Source organism: Coptis chinensis, chromosome 5, assembly GCF_015680905.1.
Source record: "Coptis chinensis isolate HL-2020 chromosome 5, ASM1568090v1, whole genome shotgun sequence".
Taxonomy (NCBI): domain Eukaryota; kingdom Viridiplantae; phylum Streptophyta; class Magnoliopsida; order Ranunculales; family Ranunculaceae; genus Coptis; species Coptis chinensis.
Window position 1 is genome coordinate 74,077,616 of NC_141460.1, and position 16,384 is coordinate 74,093,999.

At 35.5% G+C, this 16,384-nt stretch overlaps 1 protein-coding gene across 1 annotated transcript; it reads right to left on the reverse strand.

Moving 5' to 3' along the window:
* Positions 1–8,937: 8,937 nt before the first annotated feature.
* On the reverse strand, positions 8,938–14,783 carry MHX (magnesium/proton exchanger). Its single transcript, XM_086560719.1, has 9 exons — positions 14,580–14,783; positions 14,065–14,479; positions 13,084–13,259; positions 12,112–12,230; positions 11,840–11,991; positions 11,079–11,209; positions 9,858–10,074; positions 9,623–9,752; positions 8,938–9,423 (listed from the first exon to the last, which is right to left on the reverse strand). The coding sequence occupies exons 2-9, from the start codon at positions 14,456–14,458 to the stop codon at positions 9,126–9,128; spliced, it is 1,617 nt and encodes a 538-aa protein (XP_086416845.1). The 5' UTR covers positions 14,459–14,479; positions 14,580–14,783; the 3' UTR covers positions 8,938–9,125.
* Between the last annotated feature and the right edge of the window lie 1,601 nt (positions 14,784–16,384).

The window sequence follows — 16,384 nt, forward strand, 5'->3', positions numbered from 1 at the left end:
AAGATCTCATCGAGGAAGAGTGAATCACGAAACAAAGCAGAAATCACATGGGTAGAGGATATATAAAATCAATGAACAAATCCTCAAGTGACACTGGCTGAATTAATGCTTGACAAGCTAAAGCGAAGTTTTTTCATACATGGTGACAATTTTTTCCTTCATACATTTCACATTATGCTAAATTTATATCTAAAACAAATAATCACACGCGGATGAGAGACCTCTATCTCTATTAGTTACCAACCGACAAACAAAGCGGTGAACTAATAGTATAGTAAAAAAGCAAATGTCTACAAGAAACCTTCCGATTTCAAAATTCAAACTTCTACATGAGGGGTATTTATATCCGTAAGAAAGTCGAATCCACTTCGATATGACTTTTTTCTATCGGTTGTAGATTGCCTCAAGATTCGTCCCACTTCTCGATGGTTTTATACATTGAAAAAGAAAAATATGGAGAACCCTTAGAAATCAACTTCTTGAAGCATTTGGAATGAAAATAAGAAATTTTTTTACATAATATATATATGTGGCTACCGGGCTACAACATCATCATGACAACGACACCCTTCTCCTTCGACCTAAAAGATTCTCCCCGGTGAAAAGGGATTTACTACAAGGAATTCTTCGAGGCAGCTAGCAATACCGGTATTGTAAGTCGCGTATTTTGGTTATCATAATAGGAGGATGTCTCGTTTCATTGAAAAGTTACAACTACATGATATTTTAACAAGATTCAGTTGAACAGAGAAATTACGATACTGAGTGCCTTTTTCTTCTCTTTTTTCGTATTTTCTGCTCCCTCTTCTTGTATGCATGAGTCTCCCCCTCACCTTTTTCTCTCCTAATCAATAAGATACTGATTTACCCAAAATAAAAAGACATACCAATGTGCATGTTTCAGTTCTACTTCCTATTAATAATTACATTTTTTGTCTTAGATGCCGTGAACCATAATATACAAGTCGAATCAGTACAGAGCGCAAAAAATGGCAAACTTACAACGACTTCATGAGCTAATACATAGGAATATTCAGAAAAAAAAAAAGGGAACATGAATCCACTTTCCTTGTTCTAATGTCAACAGATTAGCGCATGCAGCAAGAGCACTAACAAGGGTAAACTCATTTGGAGAAAATACAACAGATCTAAATAAATAAATAAATAAATAAATAATAATAATAATAAACATTAGATCTTACCATAGACAGTGTTGATTGGGTTCATAGCAACTTGATTCTTAGAGCCAGAGAGAGAGAGAGAGAGAGAGAGAGAGAGTTCCAGCCACGACCATGGAGAAAACACAGAGAAATCATGGTTTCTCTTGCTATTGAGATGGGGGAGAGAGAGATCCAAAGTGTGGATTTCTAATTTGAGCTAGGAAAAGACGTTTTTACCCCCACTTTGTTGTTTGAAATTTGGAGTGTTAGATCTTTTGAAACTTAGATTAAATCGGACGGTTCAGGAAAGGTGTGAGATAAGAGTGGCACAATAAGAGTGGCACTCTAGCCTAACCGATATATATATATGCTCTAGTAAGGACTGCCCGTAGAAAATAAAATATGGACCTAACAATTCACGTGATTTTTTTCTCTCTCCAATTTTTTCTTATTTCCGACCCCACACACCCTTTCTCTTCTTTTATTCCTGCTCTCTCTCCTCTTTTTCTCTCTTCTGACTCCACGCACACTCTCTTACCTTTCTTCTCTCTCATTTCACTCTTTCTTCCATTTCCCCTTCAATCCCAGCAACCCAATTTCTCTCTCAAATCTCTCAAATATCTCATTTGCTATTAAGATAAAATTCTATCTAACCAAAAAAATTGCGTCTATTGATGTTGTTGTTAATTAGATGTTGCACTGTCGATATCGCTTGCAACTGATTATGATTTCATGTTTACAGGATTAAATTCCATGAGCGCAGGACTATAGGTAACTGAGGAATGCAAAACCAATAGTGTACATATTTACTTACACATTAGTTGGTCTAGAAAAAATATTCGACTTTCTCAAATGAAATCACCGGTAGAACCGTATAAGTTAATTGTAAATCTTTTAAGTTTTGCTCCTGTAAATACATTATGGTATCAAGATGGTCTTCAAAGTCAACAATGCTGAGTGTAAGAATCGTCAAGTGCTCCAAGCATCTCATTTCCTTGAGACAGTTGGCAACCACCAAGTGAATGTCGGGGATTATGAATGCCCGAGAAAAGTGTTGAAGTTTTTAACATAAATCCATGAATTAATACAGGAGCTTAAATACCATTGTCTAGAGGATCCTAAAGATTTAATTTTACTGAAAACATTTGATGGAGTGGGAGAAGATGTAAAAAAAGTTGAAGAAATTTGCTTTCACGTTGAAATTGTTTTGTAAAAAAAGAAGTTTGTTAAAGTGGAAGTTGACAACCAGAAGTCTAAACATGATTTTGTGAATTTTGATAGCATGTGGTGAGAGACTGTGTGTGCACTCGGAAGTGGCGGCAAAAAGTAAAAAGTGAAGAGAGAGATTAGAGAGAGGGCGCGGAATAAGTGTGCATTAATAATAAAAATCAAATAAGGAGAGAGAAATAAAGTGAACTAAATATGGAGAGAAAGTGTGTGGGGTCGATGGGGATTGGGGAGAATAAAATCAGTAATGTGAGAGAGAGAGAGAGGAGAGAAGGCGTGAGAGTAAAAATGAAGAGAGAGAGTGGGGTCCGAGTGAGAATAAATTGAGAGAGAGATGAGAGAGAATAAAGAAAAGATTGGTGATGTGAATATTATTATAGTAGTATCAATTAATAGCTTAAGTGTTTAAGTAGTTAACTTCATCAATTCATGTTAAATTCTTAGTAGTCAACGCACTATTATAACACTCTATTTTTTTTTTCTAGTACAATAATAATAATAAAATAAAAATAAAAATAGATAATAGATAATAGATAAAATAAAATAAAAATAGGATAAAGATTAGTGGAGATAGGAAACGTAAAGAGGACTTCATCCCTATTTTCGGGTTTAAAAAAAAAAAAAAAAACACAAACACATAGAAGAGTTTACACGAGAGTTTTACACAGAGAGAAAAAAAAAAAGTTTTTACACATATAGGAAAATGGAGGCTTCTTGTTGGAGATCTACTGATAACAGGATTGCATCACAAGTGAGTAGATATTTTTATCTTTCACTGAACCTAGATTTTTTACGTCTATTTAAAATTTTTACTGTCAAATATATAAAGTTTCTGCTCATTCTCTTCAATGCTTATTCTACGTGCTGTCAAATTGGAATACATAATGTTGATCATCATATTGAATATTAATTGATTTTGACTATGGTTTGGTTTATCTACTGTCGATTATCCTGTCGAATATCATCTTGTCGAATTGTTAAAAATTGTTATCATCATCATGTTCATCTTAAATGATTAGCTCATTATGGGAAACCTCCAACCTCATAAATAGATTTTCGAACTGACTGCCATCGGAGCGAATATTTAATACCGATCAAGTAGGAACCACAACTCTGGAACTCCTCTGTTGGAGCTCCACATTTGGACGAAAATAGTACCTTATATTGCCTGTTGTACCAACAATTGGACTAGACACTGGACCCTTGGTGAATATGGTATTATGTTCCCCGACAGGAATTTCATTGGTTCCAGCTATATATAATGAAACCCTTCGGCCCAAGGTGTTGGAGGTCCCTAGATGAAACCGGCTTGACCTAGCTGCAAACCATATAAGCTAGTAGATTTGTTGTTTCTAACCTACTTTTTTTTCATCTATCTGTTTCACAATCGAAAATGACATTTTCTTATTTCATTAGTGATTTTACTTTAGATCAATTACTACGAGAGAAGATTTAAAGAGCTCTCATGAGAATATCGTCATAGGGACAAGATCCTAGACCGTTGGATCACACTCGAAAATAAAAAAACAAACTCACATTCTCTCTCTTCCTTTTTGTTTTTGATTTTCGGACCGTTGGATCACACATCCAACGACTCACATTCTCTTTCTTTATTTTTTATTTTGATTTTCGGACCGTTGGATCACACATCCACCGGTCTCGGAACCCTCATCCCTATGAGGATATTCTTATGATAGCCCAGGCCACTTTGAGCCTGGCTATCCTAGGGATATCCTCATAAGGGACGCCTGGTGGACACCATAGGATGCTAACACATCTCGAAAAAAAAATACCAAGCCCAAAAAATAAAAGATTAACCAAGAGAAAAGTCAACAATTACAAAAAAAAAAAAAAAAAAAAAAAAAAAAACAAAATCCAACAAATTAAAACTCTAAAATAATAAAACCCTTCACTACTTCTCTGAGCCGTTTTCTTCTCAGTTCTCACCCACTTCAACCGAATTGAACAGAGCAAATGTAAGGGTCCTTAATTCTTACAATATGTTTGCAAATGTAAGATCTTTACAATTTATTTCCCTCCTCTTATATATATATATATGGGTTTTTAGTTCAAAAGGTAGAGCACCTAGAAAATGAATCTCTAATATATCTCAAGGGATGGACTCTTACCTTTATTATTCTAGATTATTCTATTTCCAACTTCTAAAAAAAAATGTTTGCTTCTTCTAAGTTGTGTTCATTTTTTTTATATATACTAGCTAATTGGCACGTGTATACGCCATGTGTGCGGTCAATTGGTTTGGGCCGGTAGCACAAAAATACAACTTTCAGTCAATGACAATCTCATAATTGTTTATAAAATTGAGGGCAGTGTGATAAATCAAGGGAGAAGCGTCTGAATTTTATTGTAGAAATGGACGGTTTCACTCCTCCCTTACATATGTTATTACAAACCTCAATTCTAACACAACTGTAACAAGCAAAACCGGATAAGGGTATAATTGGAAACAACTACTGCTCAATGAATCATTCTTTTTAAAGTAGTTAGCTAGATAGCATGATTTACTTTGAGGATGTGTGTGTTTTTGTGTATGCCAAGCTTTTTGAAGGAACATTTGCACTTAATTCTCAATAGTCGTTACATATTTGTTACATTGTTTCTAATGGTTTGTTTGTGTGCTTCTGGATACAATTATGCACTTGCTATTCGAGTTTCTCGACTATTTTGTGCATTGTACAAGCTGGAACAGAAATGAAATGTACAAGGAATTTGTTTTCAAATATTTGCTATTGTGTTCAATAAATCAATTTTTATTTGAATGTACACCAAACTCTTTTAGCCCAAATCTGATCCCTTCGTGTCTTACTGCAGAAAATGATGGGAAGTCGACTAATTAAGCTAGAGAACCGGCAATAATTTGACTAGCCAGGATAATCTGGATCAAGCACTTCTGAAACAACCCATATTAGGACGGCAAGGTTCCTAACTAGATGGGAATTTACACAATTGATATACAATGATGTGAAACCGATAACTCGAAAACAGATCTAGTATTTTCCTTTATTTTCCAACAGCCAGAAATTTGTGGGTATTTACACGAGCAAAATGCGAAGAAGCACGGAGCAATTACTTGCTTCGTCCAAGTACTGCTTATAATTGATGATACAATTCATTTAAAATGAACGACAATAAGTCAGTGTAACTTCAACATGAAAATTCCTTGACAAAAATTTACTTCAAGAATTCAGCCTTCATAATTTAGACATCAAAATGTGTTCACAAAACTAGATGTCTCATTCAAAATCGATCACTAATGACTCAAATACAATTGTGCACGTTGTATTCACAAAAAAATATGTTGCACACATGCGGCCCTTGTCTTCAACGTCATGCACTCTATTTATGTACTAGGCGAGGAATCATGATATCATATAGACGGTCCTGGATGATAATGAAAGATTTGATTAGTACATAGACATAAGGCTAACAACATTTAGTTTAAGCGTAAGTAATCACCTGAAAGAGGTTATTAAGTCTAGTAGTCGAACTTCCATGAAATTGAGGAGGCTCTGATTGGTGTATCCCATTGGAAAATTAATAAGGTATATAATTACACATACCATGGAGAGATTGTTGATCTCTAGGCATAAAATAACCCTACAAGAAAAAAAAAAAAAATAAATCAACAAATAAGCAATGTCAAAGTACTCGGCCTTATAATAACAACATTATATAATAAGAATACAAACCTGATTCAAGAACGGAGGTTGAAACCCATAAGTTGGATTCACATTATATGGATGAAGAGAATGAGAATGACCCGTAACACTTCTAGCTTGATACATTTGTGTCTCATAATCTATCTCATTGCTAACATGTTTATCTGTAGCTTGCACTCTACTAGACCAGGAAAAAAAAAAAAAAAATAAATAAATAAATAAATAAGAAAGGGTAAGAAACATATAAGTATATAAGTATGGGAGGGGTTCTAGGGACATATTTTATCTTAACACGTAAACAAATTCAAAATCGTTAGAACATTTATAAGTTTTGGATTAGGCTAATTTTTTGTAGATATGATCTCTTAACTATTCTAAACATTGTCACAAATAATCAAAAAAATTAAAAAGATTCCAAACTTGCCAAATGTAGTTAACAATGTACAAAATTTGGCTAATTGTAGACCGTTCATTTTCACCATTTTGGATACTATATTTGGCAAGTTTAGAATTTTTTGATTTTTTTTATTATTTGTGACAATGTTTAGAATAGTTAGGAGATCGTATCTACAAAAAATTATCCTAATCCAAAACTTATAAATGTCTAACAATTTTGAGTTTGTTTATGTGTTAAGATAAGATATGTCCCTAGAACCCCTCCCTATAAGTATATAGCAATTTAGATATAAAGCAATGCAAAAAAATACCTGGCTCTTTTATCGGGCCTCTGTTGTCAAGTAGTTGGCTTGTTCGAATTGTCATTATTCTTCCTCACTGATCTCTTATCAGCCCATGACTCTATTCTTTTACTAGATGGTCTCCCTCTACGCTTACAAACTGGATGATCAAGCAATGGTATTAAAACCGGTAGCTAGGACATAGTAAAAGAAAGCAAAAGAAAATAAATGGTGGTACTACAAATCAAAGTAGTACAGGAAAAGAAAAAGATGTGATGGAGGGAAATTGGACCATTGGACCCAAATGAAGAAGAAAAAGAATTTCCAGTGTGTCCTCTATATGTAAAAATACCAACTCAAATAATAGGAAACAAATGTGTGAGTGCACAAATTTACCAGGTAAATATGGAATCCCAAAAGAGTCTGAATTTGTGGACAGCTTTGTCCACAAACAACACATTTCTATTGGTTAAATCCATTTTCAGTCCGTTTAACAGTGTTTTTGGGCAGCCATTCCACCAATCAGAAACTAAGGTCTTGTGGACAGCAAACAGTTGTTTGTGATTCCGAACGAAACTTCGGAATTCTGTCGGAATTTCGGGTTTTTCAAAAAAATGGAATTCCAAATATAAAATCGAAATATCTGAAATTCCGAAATCATTTGAAATTCCAAATGTGATAGGGGTCGAAATTTAATGAATTTCGGATTTTGGATTTGTCGAATTCTGAAAATTCTGAAATTCCGAACTATGGTCTGTCCACAAACTTTTTCTGGTCCGAAAATTGTGTATGTGGGCCGAGTCTGTGTTTAAAGCAAAGCCCAAATGACTTACTCGGGTCTGTTTTGACTCATTAAGTTGACTTGTGCTGCTCTGATACTATTATTGTTTGTGCAAGTTGCATTACGTTATTGGGTAAATTTTGCAAATATGCTGGGTGCGTTACACGCTTACACCTTGTTCTTATGGAACGTGGCAGTATGGCACCCTCATAGTCATTTGCTCTACTGAAGGTCGAATGGTTACGAACCTTGCCCACTATAGACGCCAAGGCTCGGACCTTGAAGACACTGGTACATTGTAATGGAACTGTACATAAGTTCATTTGGTTATATAAGACAAATTATATCACATAGCAATAGAAAGAAAATCCTTTTAAAAACAACCAATTATTAACTTAAGTTTCATTCCCTATAATACATAAACGTCCAAAAAACAGCGATACTCATCAAACCACACGGGGAGGCCAACAGGGTCATACATCGAGGAAAACTCGATAAAACTAAACATGTACATAATCAGAAATGGTGTCCAGCGTTTTGTTCTTCACATCAAAGAGCATGTTCTTGTTACGGCGTTGTAGAAACAAGATGGTTGAATTCAAAGGGCGAAATGCTTCGAAGCAAAAGAGACCCAAAGAGGATCCAGGAAACACCTCTCACAATGTTGACTGTGTACTTCAGACACCATCTATCTAACTTCACAGTTTTAAGTCTTCATTGAGCTCCCATATCTCTAAACTCTAAAGTAGTTGAAAAGTCGCACGCCATACATTGGATAAATCCTCGTGACTGACCCAACCAGATATAAAGTGCAACTTCAGATCGTGGGTGCAAGGCTACCTGCAGTCTTAATAATTTGATCAGAACTGAACACTTCAAAGTGTAAACTGCAGGAATTATTATATACTTGTACTTCCGAACAAACAATTCCCCTTTCACTAATGACAGTCGACCGGCACTTTGAAGGAGGGTGAGCCAGTACTGAGTCGATATCCTATCCACTCACCTGTGTTTGAAGAGTTTTTTCCACGAATCTAAATTACTAGAGCAAGTTTCATCATTCTACCCCTATCAGTTTCGGTTAGTATGACAAAGCTATCCTTAGCTCATGTATGGCATGCACCCAAAAATGAATAGAATCATGAAACAATAGTGCAGTGTATCTGAGCCAGGTAAGCTTGCTCAAATCACCGTTATTTAAGTCCAAACAGCACTTTGGGCTGTAGGTCTCCAACGAAGTAACTATGCATTAAGTTTTCTTTATGGTAATCGGCATTGTATTAAAATTTGGAGTATAACACGTAATATTCCCAGCGGCATATTACAATTGCCTTTTAGAGAGGCATTACAGGTGTATAAATGTATCTTGAACTGAGAATGCAAAAGAATGGAAAAAGGGTGAAGTACAATCATAGTTCGGAATTCCGACAAATCTAAAAACTGAAATTTATTAAATTTCAATCCCTATTATATTTGGAATTTCAGATAATTTCAGAATTTTAAATATTTCAACTCTATATTTGGAATTCCGATTTTTTGAAAAACTGAAATTTCAGACGGAATTCCAAAGTTTCGTTTGGAATCATGAGTACAATTACAATTAAATAATGTCAGAAACTTTAAGAGACGACAAAACAACAAAAACAAGCCACAGGACCATGAAGTATATGCTTGTTACCCAAGCCCACAGCCTTGGACCTCCCAGCTCAGCACCTAGTGTCAAACGTCTAAGCACCAGAACTGTAATGCAACCGATAGAAGTCGAGAAGAAAATGAGCAGGGAGAAACTAAGGCCCTTCGCGTTCTGGATGTGCAAGGGTTCCCCATATGCGAAGAAGTTGTATGCTGTATTGATCAGCCATGGGATGCCGATTCCTATGTAAATATTTACTGAATTGCTGCAGGAAGGACAGGGAAAATTTATCATCGTCAATCCTTTCATTGCTTACTTCTGAAACTATAACAAGCTATGCAATTTTCATTTACTTATTTATTCATTTTCCTTGATATGCGTCGAACTATTATAACTGCAAGGTACAACTTGGATAGTATATGGTGTCAAAAGATCCTTTTAGATAAAAGTCAAAGGAATAGCACCTGCAAGTGATGTTTGCAATAGCAGAATCAGCTGTAGTTTGACGTTCAGCAGCAATCTTGCTTGCAACTAAATCTGGCCACGAGGTTCCACTCGCCAAAGCAGTAAATGCTATGACATAACCATTGATTCCTGCAAAACAAATGTTAGAACTCTTGCACGTCAGAGTAAGCAAGATCTTATGCCAAACTACATCTACATTCCAGGCATCAATTATATCATGAAAAGTGAGTAAACCTGTGACACAGCTTATCAGATCTGTGAGCATCGTAACAATGTAAGCTATTCCACTAATGAAAATCAGAGAGCAGATGAAAGCAATCCATCCATGAGCAATGTGATAAGGAGGCACAAAAGCAAACAGAACTTTCCATGGCAAAAGAATTAATCTCCAGAACAGTCTCGCCAGCCGTAAGTAAACACTGTTCAATTTTTTCGATTCTGTATTCTCCAACTGCCAAGAGAAAATATTTATCAGGTAATAAACATACTAGAAGCATGAAACAAATTGATTATTGTTAAAAAAAAAATTAACATGAAACTTCTAAAAATTCTACCAAAGATTTCTTCAGGAGGTCGAACTAAATACCCTTTTTGCAAAAGAGGTAAATGTATAAATACATGGAATTGAAATTAGTTGTCAAGGATCAACGTAAAAATTATGGTCACCATATCCATTTCCACGGGATGTGGTGAAGTATGATCAGTCCATCCTCTTCAAGAAAGCTTTCCTTGGTGAGCTAACAAAACTTTCACCGTCTTAAAGGTATTAACAAACAAAAAGCAAATACATTACACGTTCAATACAATCCCAAACAAAAGAGAAGTCATTGTCGGGTTGGGAAGGAAGTCAATAGTACAGGGGCTAAAGTGATTCAAAGCATTTCATATGTTATCCTGGCTACACCTACACACTTTAAATATTCATTGGCTTGGTGTATTTGAATCAATGAATGTAACATAGAGGGAGAACAAAGTGAAGTGAATTATTCACTGATTAAAATACTGTTACATGATCCGTAGGTTATGTGTCACAGTACATGTGCATCCTGGTGTGTTCAAAGACCTAGCTCACTATTTCGAGTCCTCCTAGGAAACTATGATATCCATGCATTGACTTAAGTTTCAGCTTCCAATGGACTTCCAAGCCACTCTTTGATAGGCGCAGTAAAGGGTACCAGAAGAGAGGAGGAAGGGCTGTAGTGTTTCAACCCGATCTAGTACTTGTGAGTCTGGCGAAGTAGTTTATTTGCCCAAATTCATAATGAACCAGGATGAGCAATGAGTAGTAGACCTCTCATTGCTGTTTCAATAGCCAATAGGTTTGGGATGAACCATGGTAGCACAAATACACGAAATGATGACTCTCAAAACATTTACGAATATATGATGTTTCTGAACGTCTAAAAGGAAAGATTAAACAAACTTAGATTTTTATGGTCAATTTAAGGGAGGTACCATGAATGCATCTAGAAACTGGTGCTTCCAAACTGTAAAGAAATGAGAATCTGGAAGAATAGACTTCTCATTAGTATTTTCGTTCGATGATTCAGCCACGTCGGCATCTGACACATGTTGATACAATGGACCTGCAACAACTAACTTTTAGGAGGGGAAAAGCAAGAACGAATTCCGGAAGCCAGGTAGAAAAATATAAAGTAAATACAAAACTCAGTTGACAAAATTTCACGCAACAAAAATTAAGCTCTCATTACCCCCCGGTTGGCTTCAGTAATATTGTCTCATCTAAAGGACTGACGTGCAAAAGTGTTGCACCAAGCTCACCTTTCTATTCTGCTTAGCAAGTATAAGATATCAAGGTCCCACAAGGTGGAGCCATGCACCTATGCCCATAAACACATTCTGCCCAAACTCACTTCTCAGTGGCATGTTCGTGGGCAGCTTATATAGTGTCTTGAACGGCTTGTTAATTTACGCTTATTAACTTGTTTAACGGACGACACTATATAAGCTGTGCAAGACACTATATAAGCTGCTCAAGACACTATATGACCATTTAAGAGAAAGCATGTATAGATGAATGCTTACTTCTTTAAATTTATATAAAAAATCAATTCATTTCACTTTGGGACATAGAGTGTTTTAATTTTCATATAATTAACTGCAAAAAGATGTAGAGTATGCTAAGAAATTGAATACCCCTAATTCTAGCAAATATCTTCTACCAAGGAGAAAGGAAAAACAAAAACTTAAATTACCTGTCTCTTTTTCTGAATGGATGGAGAAAATATCAACAATGTTCCTGCCATCCTCTTCGCTGACTTGAAGGATATCGTTGTAACCATGGTTGTCATGCTTATCTAGACCAGCCTCTACAGGGACCCAGTCTTCTGGTCGTTCAGTTCTAGTCCTGAGATGTAGAAAAGAACGAGCATTGCATTTATAGCATTGCATTGAATGCACTAGTCCATCATTTCTACATAGCTAAGACAACTATATAGTTCAACAACAGCTGAGACATGGTGCATACAGTGGAAGAGATACATAAGGCCAACGCTTGTCTTGAGCATAGGTATGTATCAGTAGTAATCCAAATTGCAGCACTGTAAGTAGGGCTTCCCACAAGGTAACAACATTAGGACTCCACACCTACAAAGTGGACAAAACGCTTTCAGCAAAGAAGTCACGATGCAGGAACAGCAAAGAATATTTTGGTGTTTCACAGGATTCCAGCATAATTCAGGGGAATTTCAACCTATCAGAGTGCCTATAACCTCAGAAATTCTTTCCACCAAAAATCTATTACAATGTAAACCTTTCTCAGTTGTTTTTGCTATTAGTGATAGAGTAGGCGCTTTAGGAAGCTGATGAAACAGAAGCCTACCGATCGTAATAAATGTGCTTCCCACAGAACATAGGAAATGCTAGACTCAACAGGGAAAAAAATAAACAAGTGTATTTTCTACCTGCTAGTGTTTCACTACCTTATCATATTTTACCGCAGTACACAAGACTTTCTAACTAATTTAAAAATGTAGATCCAGCGTAATAGGAGATTATATACTATACTTCTTTTTGCAACTAACATAATTTTCTAAAATAGATTCTTTATTGAATAGAAAATCAATTAAGAAGATAATGGGTTATGGGTTAGTGACCATATTACCTATCTATCTATACATGTTAAAAGTTACAAGAAATAATAGAACATTAACAAAATGAGCCATTTTTCAAAGAGAGGGGAAAGATCAAGTAACTTGGCAATTTCTCAGATTGATTAACCAACAATTCCAAAGATGTCAAAACCAAATCCCAATATGTATGAAACCACAACAACAAAAAATAAAGAAAGAAATAAAAAAGGTGATGAAAGGAGTTCCACTGCAAGGATCCACTCCTCCTGTACATAGGGTGAAGACAGCATTGTGTATTGGAAGCAAAAATAAAACAAAGATAATAGGAAATACAATATTCTATGGCTGGACGAGTGAAGTAGAATTACCTCTAAGATAATGTAAAGCCATATGTAAGCCCAAAATGACCAAAAGAGCTCTACCAGCCAGACGCCTATATCTGATATCTTTTTCAATTCTCCTGCTTTTGGAACTACTACGCACACAGCATGTATAGGAAACAAGTCGAATGCTGCAGAACCAACAAGTGTCCCAGGACCTAAGCCTACAGATCACAACAAAAGATGCACTTAGGTACATAAACAAGATAACCAACATTTATTGAGCAGGAGAGCTAAACTCATAAGCATACAGTGTTCCATCTGTGTCAGATTAATAAAGCGCGAGATATGAGAAGCTTCAAAAGGTACTCAGGAGAAAAAACAAAACAACGGGTTGCAACAGAAGATGAACAAAAAAGTTCAAAAGTTGATATTCATTTTACTTGCTTCAAAGCCATGGTTGTCCAATTATTGTTTTTGCCCTGTGGTTATCGGCAACAGTCCCATGGAAGTTAGCTCCACACCTCAACACAATAACTATACCATGTCATTTAGATTCAGCACTCCCTTCCATTCCAAAAAATTGGCCCTACCACTCCACTCTACGTCTCTACTCCATTCCACCACCCTGTGCCTATCGGCACACCATATACAAACATCGTACAATCAGGGTTTGTTCTTTTAACACTCCCAGTTCACACGCCTTCACCAAGGTTTAAAACATTGATATCATTGTATGCATTGGTTCCGGGGAATGCTATATATGATGGCATTATATCGCAAAATATGGGACAATTCACCCCAAATCTTCAAACAAATGGGAAAATGGTTTGCCTTTCAGTCAGATATGGTTGACATTTTCGAGGAGTTTTAAACCATAAAACACAAGCCATAAGCATAGGTTATCACCAATCTGCGTTTGCATATGGTGAATTCTACTATCAGTAATTCAGTATAGATGAGTACAATGAATTTTCAGTAAGATAAACAATCTATTCACCAGTAAATATGTATAAAACTGTAAAGTACCTCCAGCGTATAATTCACCAATATTCCGAATAGCATCAATTGTCGCCAAAGAAATTTGTGGAAAACTAGTTCCAAATGCCAGCAACGTAATATCAGCAATAGCATAATTCCAAACCTTCTCACGTCTAATAATTTCAGTATTAGTACTACAATCTATCTCGACCACCTCCCTCGTTTGCTTAACTACATTTTCCATAGACCGAAAAAAGCGAGCAGTTATAGCCGATAACCCAACGAAACAATACGCTAGTCCAAGAACATACAAGAAAGCCCGCAATCCGTTCCCAAGTGAAGTCTCAATACTAAATATAAAGTATCCTTCACATTTCCCGTAGGGTGAAGTGTTCGAAACTCCAAGTATACTCTCTGCAATGTGCATATTTGTTGACACCATTTTTCAAATGTCACATTTCAACTGAAACACAAGAATAATGGGATGGTTAAAACTAGATTTTTTTTTTACAGTATCTATCAACTGAATAAAAGTGAATGAGAAGAAGAGATTTGCGACTTACGTGGATTTCCGGGAATCAGATTTTTTTTCTCGTGCATGCGTGATGTCTTTGCAATCACGTGGATCGTGTGGTTAAGGTTGAATAGGCGAATTTGGATCAAGTCACAATTATTTTCATACATGTGTACGATTAGAGGTGTTCATGGTTTAGTGGCTCTTAATATCGTGTGAAGGTCTCCAGAGTATACACTCCAAGAATCTGTCTAGGGAACTGTCGACGTCTCTTGCTTTTCTTACCAAAATGCGGTAACTCTATTCCATGGGCTATTTTGAGTTAAACCCCCCATTTCTGAAATCCTTAGACTTAGGGCCCACTCACTTGCATAATAATAGCAACATTGCTATTGCTATTGCTATTCTTCTTCTTCTTCTTCTTTTACCATTTGTTAGTTTTAGCATTGAGAAAGTTTTGGTAATTTTACCATTCTTTATTAAACTAAATAACCTGATTCATAATTAAGGTCAAATAGTTGTATTGCCAGATAAAGAGGAAGCACAAAATTACTAATATTTGTTTTCGTTCCTCTTAAAATATGTAGTGCATTATGCACTTATTTTATTTTTTGGGTAATTTCCCAAATAGTAACTCATAATGTCAATATATTCCCAAGTAGTAACTCACTTCTAATTTTGACTTTTCATCGCACATTTTTGCTCTTCAAATAAAAACTAAACAGTATTCTCTCTCCTCTTACAATCTCTCACCTCTTACACTTTTATCTCTATTTGTCCCCTTGATGTTGACGTATTTGAGTTTTGTTTTTAACAAAACAGTATTCTTTCTCCTCTTACACTTTTCTCTCTCCTCTTACACTCAATCATTGATTTTTTAGTTTGTTTTTTTTATTTATTAAATAATTAAAATGAAATATAATAGATAAAAATAAATAATAAATAATAAAACAATAAATTTAACACAATCCATCTTCATTTATATAACAAAATTCATATTCCTTGCAAAATAATAAAGGATACCTCATAATAAAATTAACAAAAGATATATTCCATTAAAATGATAAAATTCATATTATTTTCAAATTTATTACATCAATCAAACAAAACCGAAATTCTAAATCATGAAGTAGTTTCATCAGTAGATGGGATAATTATTATTCAATGTACAACAGTAAAGTTGCTGATATACAATGCACATGAGTTTGTCAGTCCTTCACTTATAAGATGAAAATAGACAGATGAATTTGGCGGGAAAACTATTAGACGGGAATAATTGAGCGGAAAAACTGTTAGTGAGAAAACAATTAACAGTAGTAAAGTTGTTGATATACAGTGCATGTGAGTTTGTCAGTCTCTCACTTGTAAGGTGGACGGACAATGATGTCATCATAAACCCAAACCCACTGTTCTTTTCCTCTTAATGGCGTCCACTTCTCTTTATATGTATCCATCATCGTTTCTTTTGTATACCAATGCATACAAAAGTCATATGCACATAGCTTACCGTCATCGATTGCCTTCATAGCATGGCTACAAGGAAGACCAACCTGCTGAAAGAAACCGTAAGTGCAAGTCTTCTCCAAAAGGTCTACGGTGTCAGTACGATCCACTAATTGCACAGAGTAAACATGCTCATTTGCCCTTACCACTGTGAAATGTTTACTCGTATATCTCGACGAGATGAGCACATCCTCGGCTGATTTGGTCAGTTTTGTCTTCAACTTTAACGCCATCACCCGGTAGTCATTTTGCAATTGCTTGATGTTGTTAACATATTCCTTAGTATGTAGCTCGCTCACAATTTAACAAATTACAATGTAGAGAAACTTAAAAATAAAATAAAATAAAAAT